General features: G+C 38.5%; 1 protein-coding gene across 1 annotated transcript; it reads right to left on the minus strand.

The window, feature by feature from the left end:
* Positions 1–6019: 6019 nt before the first annotated feature.
* LOC147823506 (syncytin-1-like) lies at positions 6020–7066 on the minus strand. Its single transcript, XM_087193022.1, has one exon. It carries the CDS (start codon positions 7064–7066, stop codon positions 6020–6022), a length of 1047 nt encoding a protein of 348 aa, XP_087049148.1.
* Positions 7067–7332: the final 266 nt, after the last annotated feature.

The raw sequence follows: 7332 nt of genomic DNA on the forward strand, positions 1-7332 counted from the left end.
GCTGATAAGGAGCTGAGCTGGGACTGATTCTAAACTCAGAGCTTCCCCTACACCAGCTTACTCCAACTTTATTCCTCTGCAACCAAATTTTTATAGATCACCATTTCCTGCATCTTTTAATTAAAGGGCAATGATATCATTCCCTAAACATACCCTCTTTCTTATGCCATTATTTGAAAACAGTTGCTCTGAAATGGTAATAACTGGTATATTGAATGAGTTGAATATATGGCACAAGCAGAAGACAAATTTACTGTTTCTCATTATTATCATTTCAAGCACAGTGGATGTTTTGTTTCTGCTACTGGGATGAAGTTTCAGCCAGCTTTTGTTGTATCTCCATGCACTCTTAGACAGTGAGATGTCCACCAGTCTTCCAGTTATCATGGTAACCAATAGTTCTCCCAACATAAACAACTGGAAAGCTAGACAAATACATAAGAAGCAATCATCTTCAGGTAATTTCCATGGAAACACTGCTGCTGAAGTTCTTTGTAATTCTCATGAATTGAGCCTCAGCCTCTGGTTATCCAGGAGTCCATCTCATGCTAACGCTCACTTTTCAAGTCCTACCTTATACTATAGTAATATGGTAATATGGTAGTATACTACCATATAAAGCAAAGTCCACTTCAAGGCAGGGCCAGGTCAGCTTTCTTCCCTGTGTAACTCACATCACACCAAACGAGGGACAGTTTGTTCCCAGTGGAGTTTTTAAAACTTTTTTTTTCCATCCAGGGCAGGGGCTCCTTGCTTTAGACTTTACAAAGTCAAAAGATCTGAGGTCAGTCTGGGATTCTACATATATCATGCTGTAGAAAATAGTTTGTTTAGTTAGTTTATGAGTAAGGCAACTGGTTAGTGAAAGGGCCTTAAAGTGGGGTGACCAGCCATACTGATATAAATTGGAATAGTGAACTAGGACTTTGGACAAAGAATGAAATTCCTCAGGCAGTGTAGAATGCAGCCTACTCTCTACTAAAGGAAGGTACAGCTATTCTTTACTAAACTACTTTTTTTTGAGGAAATTATAATGCAAATTAACCACTTCTTTCTGAGATTCTAGTTTGGAGTAAACGTTTCATGTTTAAGAACTGGGTTAAAAGCCTGAGTCCCGGTTGATCATTTTTTTTTTTTTTTTACAATACCAGGGATCAAACTCAGGACCTTGTGTTTTCCAGGCAGGCATGGTTCCACTGAGCTATGTCCCCAGCAGAACTGGTCATTTTAAATCCACAGAGCCATCTGTGGTAAGTGACCACTAAACCACTGAGCAATTCCTGTGCTCTGTTTATCTATAATTAGCTCTAGGTCGGGGGGCAATGCGGCCACTCCATTCAGAAGCCCTCCTGGAAATCCAGGAGCTATTCTGCTTCTCCTTATTTCCAGTACAATTCCTCCTTTGCTTCAAGATTTCATCCCTTGGTGTTTTCAAAACCATGAGCCTGGTACATTGTGATTGAAGCCAACCTCCCTTCACTTAGAAGTTTATTTTTCTTGCCCTCTTCCCTCCTCTGATGGTAAGAGAGAATGTTTGTTTGTTTTTGTTGTTTTGGAACCAGGGATCAAACTCTGGGACCTTGTGTTTGCAAGGCAGGCTGCGGAACCACTGAGCTAAATCCCCAGCCGGGAAGAGAGAGAATGTTACAGCACTCCATAACTTTCTGAAGTTAATTCTGCTTTCTAATTCCTTTAACTTTATTCCTTCAACACAGTTAGGCTGGTTGATTAGCAGATTATGACAAAACTGATATATCATTTATTTTGCAAGTTGTGCAGAATTTGTCTTATCCTTTATTTTGTAGTGTAGGGACACTTAACACCTATTGATTACTTTCTTCAATTTTAGATAGTGGCGAGAATAGTCTAATTTTAACATTCTCTTACAGAAAAGGGGCATTTTAAGTACTGAGGAGCTGACCTTTAGCTGACATTCTTGGCTTTCCAAAACAGAACACTTTTACTAAATTATTGGCTGCTGGAAATCTGTCAGAAGATTCAGTTTATCCACAATTAATTTTAATGTCAAATGTGACAGCTGATTCTGTGACACTTTCAGGGGTGAAAATTCTCTGTCTCACTAGTCTTTCTGTTACCCACAAAAAAAGCTGCTTGTCATGTGTGAGTTGCTTCTTTTTCTTTGTTGAATGATTCTGTATTCTCATTTTATAACTTAATTTTTACATAAAAATAAATAAATGCATAGCATGATGGGATAAGTTATCATCTCATTGTTATTATATGAAGCCTTAAAAATTACAGCAATTGTTATTGGCCTAATGCAGTGATGGCAAACCTTGTAGAGCTTTCAGTGTTAAACAGCCAGGTGTAGCACCACTTGATAGCATCTGTTCAAAGAAAATACTTTGGTACTGAGGCAAAATGACCTCCTTGTTAACAAGTGCCCACCATGATGATTAGTAATGGTTTTTCTGAAATGGAAATCAGAGGCCAAGAGTAGGTAGAGCTTATTATGGCTTTCTTTAGAATAGGTTTTTTATCAGGAAGTTGAATTTCCTTCTTCTCCCTTTTTATTATTTTCTCTGTGTCATTTTAATTGCAAAATAGGTTCTTTCTTAAGAAGATTATGTACTTCCATCTTGAGGGTGGTAATATAAAATTAGCATTTACTAACTTTGCTTCTGACTTAACCAAAAGCAAACAAAGAATGAGAAATGTTATATCTGTCTTTAAAAAAGGAGATAGGATAAATTCTTAACAACAAAAGAGGTGAAGTGATAATGATTATATTAGCCATCAAACATAGGGATGGGAGGAATTAGAGAACTGGTTCATGAAAAATCCCCAAAAGAAGTGTGCTTTTAAAAGTTGGAGATCTCACCTAAAGAAGCAAAACTAAAGCCTCTGTTTGGAACTTGGGAATTGTTATGCCTGGTCTGAATGAGACCTCCATAGTAAACATGCCATTCTCTGCAAACAACAGGCTACTCTCAGTGAATAGGACAGCTGGCCATAAAGAAAATATAGGATGGAGTATATAATTTCCCCAGTGCCAAAGAGTCTGCACCCCTGTGCTGACTGTCCTTGGACCGTCAATCATAAACATTCCACTCTAGATTATAACCTCCATTTCAAGCTTCATACAAACTTAATTTCTCCCCCAGCTAGTTGCTGATCTCTCTCTCTCTCTTATTCTCTGTCAGCTCATCCACACATGGATGAAATAAATTTGGCTCTTCTCAGGTATCTGCTGAAATCTGCCCCCTATTTCAGTCCCTGTTCACATCTGTACAGGAAGAAAGCTTTTTCTCTCATATAGCTTATGTCTGAGTAGCCTCTCACATGCCATTTATAACAGGAATCAGGAACATTGGTTGTCATGGAAGTTTCTCTCACATTGGCTTTTTTCTGAGAAATGAAGAGAGGGACTGAAGGAAGAATTATCTTAGTAACACAACTTGCACAAAGCAAAATGTCCTTGTGGAGAGCGTGGTGAGACTGCAGATGTCTCTACATTACAAATATCCCCACAACTGACTAACTTTATGCCTAGGGAAAAGTGAATTCTCAAAGAGCCTGTGGGCATAAATATGGGACAGTAGGAAAATTCCTGCCATTGGAGAAGTCTGTTCTGGCTTCTTCCTCACATGCCCCTCATATCTAAAACTGGTTCAGGAAAATTTACCTCACTCACATATAAACATTTTTTTCTAAGTTCTTTTATTGGTACATTTTAGGTATACAATCCATTTACATTTATCATTGGGTGTTTGTACCTGTACATGATGTATCTTGGTTCTTATTTTTTCCCCATTACCTGTGTGCCCTTCACCCCCTCTGCCCTTCCCTATTTATACACACATTTCCATTTTTATTTTTTTTTCTTTTCTCATAGTTTTTCCTTTCCCTCCTTTCCTTTCCCCTTCCCCTCCTTTCACTCCTTCGTCTTTGGACCTTTTTTCCTATTTCAAATTATCAATTATTCATTTTAATCATTTTAACCCTTGTTTACACTATCAGTTTCTCACACTAGTGAAACTATTCGGTATTTACACATGTGTGTCCTATTTATTTCACTTAAGAGTATGGCCTCTATATGCATCCATTTAGCTATAAATGACTCTAGTTTTTCATTCTTTATGGCTGAGTAGTACTCCATTTTATAAAAAAACCACATCTTCTTTATCCAGTTTCCAATTGATGGGCACTTGGGCTGTTTCCAAACTTTAGCTATTACAAACTGTGCTGCTCTGAACATGGGTGCATATATATTGCTGTGGTATGATTCTTTTAATTCTTTGGGGAAGATACCCAGCAGGGGAATAGCTGGGTGAAATGGGACCTCTAGTCCTAGTTCTTTGAGGTATCTCCATACTGATTTCCACAGACTCACATATAAAAATTAAAACCACAGACCAGGGATTTAGCTCAGTGGTGCTGCCACCTGCCTTGAAAGTGCAAGGTCCTGAGTTCAATCCCTGGTACACACAAAGAAAATTAAAACCAAACTAAAAAAAAAAATCATCACAGATGTATACAAAGTCATTACTAGAAAAAAGAAAAGAAAAAGAGGGAAAATGTGCCGATAAATAATGTGTTCTAGGAATATATTGTAGATGAAAATTTAATGTATTTCACTTCATTACAAAAATTAATGGTCAACTGGGGCAGGAATTTAACTCAGTGGCACAGTGCAAGTGCAAGGTCCTGAGTTCAATCCCTAGTACCGAAAAAAAAAAAAAATCAAAACCATGAAAAATTAATGGTCCACTGCTCCAAAATAGCAAAAGCGCAAAGCATAAATAAAAAAGCTCAGAGATAGTTGGTTAAATGTATGAGGAGATAAATTGTGAGCTGGCAGAAAAGTGAAAGAAGGAAAATGAATAAAATCACTACAAAAGTAAAAGCAAAGCACTGGTACAATAAAGACTAAACATGGATGAAAACAGAGTAAGAGAAATAATAAAACTGAACCCATTAAAATGGAAGGAGAGTTTAAAAGTTTGGAGTAAAAATGACAAGGCGATATATGTGTCCTAAAGAGGTAAAATGGCAATAATGATTTAGGAAAATATTTGGAATATTTTATGAGTAAAAGAAAAATCTAAGTTTGAAAGAACTATTTCCCAGAAAAATTAAAACCAGAATGATAAACACAAACTTCATATAAAAGAAAGAGTCTAGTAAAAAATACTATTGCAAACAGCTAAGTTATTTAGAAAATATTATAAGGCAGTTAGGCAGGTCTGGGCCCTCAGTACAGAAGACAATTGAGACTGGAGGAGGCACATTCACTGAAGGCCAGGATTCAAGAAAAGAGAAACCACTACACCCACATAATTCCCTGAGGGAGAACAGCAGTGATTGATATTCTAAATAGGTATTGATCACTTTGGGTGGGGACCAAAAGCTCCTGAGCCCATTCCTCCCTGAAAATCCTAGTTCATTTCATGTACACTTGCTACATGACTTGCTTCCCCATTTGATTCCCCTTTAATCAATCTATTACCTAGGCAGCGATACTTGTAATTTTTGGCTGGCCATAGTTTTGTTGCACCTCACCCACCTTGTGATTTCCCATTGGATTAATATTACCTAAATGACTATACTTTTAATCTTATTGTTGTGGATTTTTCTGAGAGTAACCAAAAGACTCACAGGAGACAGAGGAGCAGAGATAAAACAATAAAATTTATTTGCTAGCCGGCCAGCCCCACAGGAACATGCTTTCAAGGACTAACCCAGAGTTGCACTGGTGGCTTATATTTATACAATCCTGGTCATGTGGTTTACAGAAAACTTAGGGTCTATGGTGTACTTTTGTTTGTGAGGCATGCTGTGGACATCTGGCCTCACTTGGGTGGGAGTTGTGGTTAAGCAATGTTGCAGACATTTGCTTATCTTGTGCCCACAAACTTGTGGTTAATGGTGAAGCATCTGGTATTGCTATTCTGAGAAATGAAACAAGCAAGCAAAGCAAGTTACAGAAGCAGAATGAGGCAGGCAGTTATTCTATATTATTTTATATTTTCCTTAACATTCCCCCATTTGTTTTGATTCATGATGATGCTTCATCATTGACATTACTAATCTGGTAGTTCTGGATAGAGTTTATTCTTTGTGTGATGAACTTGGTTATCCAACTAATAATGCAGGGGCCTATTGTAGCTAAGGCTTGCAAAGTGAGTAGTGGTCGCACAAGGACCCCTAACCATGGTTTCCATTTAGATAGGGCCCAGTTGCCCCATGAATTTGAATTTTCAGTGTCAAATTGTTCTCCCATTTTGTCTAACCTCCTTTTAAGTTTATCCATAAATTCTATTACTATTCCAGACTTATTAGTATAGTAACAGCATTCCTCTCCTAGATATAAGCAAATTCCCCCATGTTTTGCAGTTAGTAAATCCAGTGCCCTTCTATTTTGTAATACCACACCTGCCAAGGAGTTAATTTGCCCTTGGAGTGTGAGGATAGAGGCTCTTACCTCCTCCAGACTTTCTTTTACTTCCTTTCCTAAAAGCAGGTACTGTTGTTGTCCTAGACCAAGAGCTGTTTCCTCTAGGGCAAGGCTTCCAGCAATGGCTAGTCCTGCCATTATGGGCACAATGATAGGGTTCCTTTTCCTCTTGTTGAGACCTCTGATTGTGCCAATTTTTAGAGGTACTTTTGCCATGTCAGTCGGGGTATAGACTGACAACCTGGGAATTAAAATTACTAAGGCATACAGTCCATGGATTTGGGGGGAGAACACTCTATAAACTCCATCTCCACAAACAAAGAAGGTCCCTTCAGGGGCAGAAACATTACTATCCCTGTACACAATGATATTTGTACACTCACAGGTAGCATTCAGGTGTAGTTTGTTTCCAAGAAGGCAGGTACTGTTACCTATGGCCTCAGTAGGTTCTTCAATTAGCAGGGCTGAGGCCCCTAAGGTCGGGTTCCTGACCACAGTGTTACTCACTATAATACTGAGAGCCTGGTATGACATTTGGCTTAAGGGGGCACAGATCCAGCAATCAGAGGCTAGTTCTGGGTCTGCTGCTAATAGGAGCTGGTGGGTGCTATTGATTGTTTGGACCATATCAATACTTGTGTAATTCATCTGGCTTTTCTTTAAACCTTTTAGTAATTTTAGAGATGGGCCTTTTCACACAGTGGACCTATCTGTGGTCCAGACCTTTTTTATGAGCATGGTCCAACCTACAGGGATTCCTTCAAAATTGTACTGCCACCAGCTTCCCAATCCAATACCAATTTGTAGCCAATGACCCTTTAGCCATTTTGGGTCCCATTAGAGCTCCCAACCATGTTTTCCATCCAGTGAACTGTCAATTTTACCAGGAGTTAGTATCCTGGGAACCTATTTAG

This window comes from Heterocephalus glaber, unplaced genomic scaffold (genome assembly GCF_053883595.1).
Source record: "Heterocephalus glaber isolate CG9 unplaced genomic scaffold, H.glaber_assembly_v1.0 deba00001577, whole genome shotgun sequence".
Lineage (NCBI taxonomy): Eukaryota > Metazoa > Chordata > Mammalia > Rodentia > Bathyergidae > Heterocephalus > Heterocephalus glaber.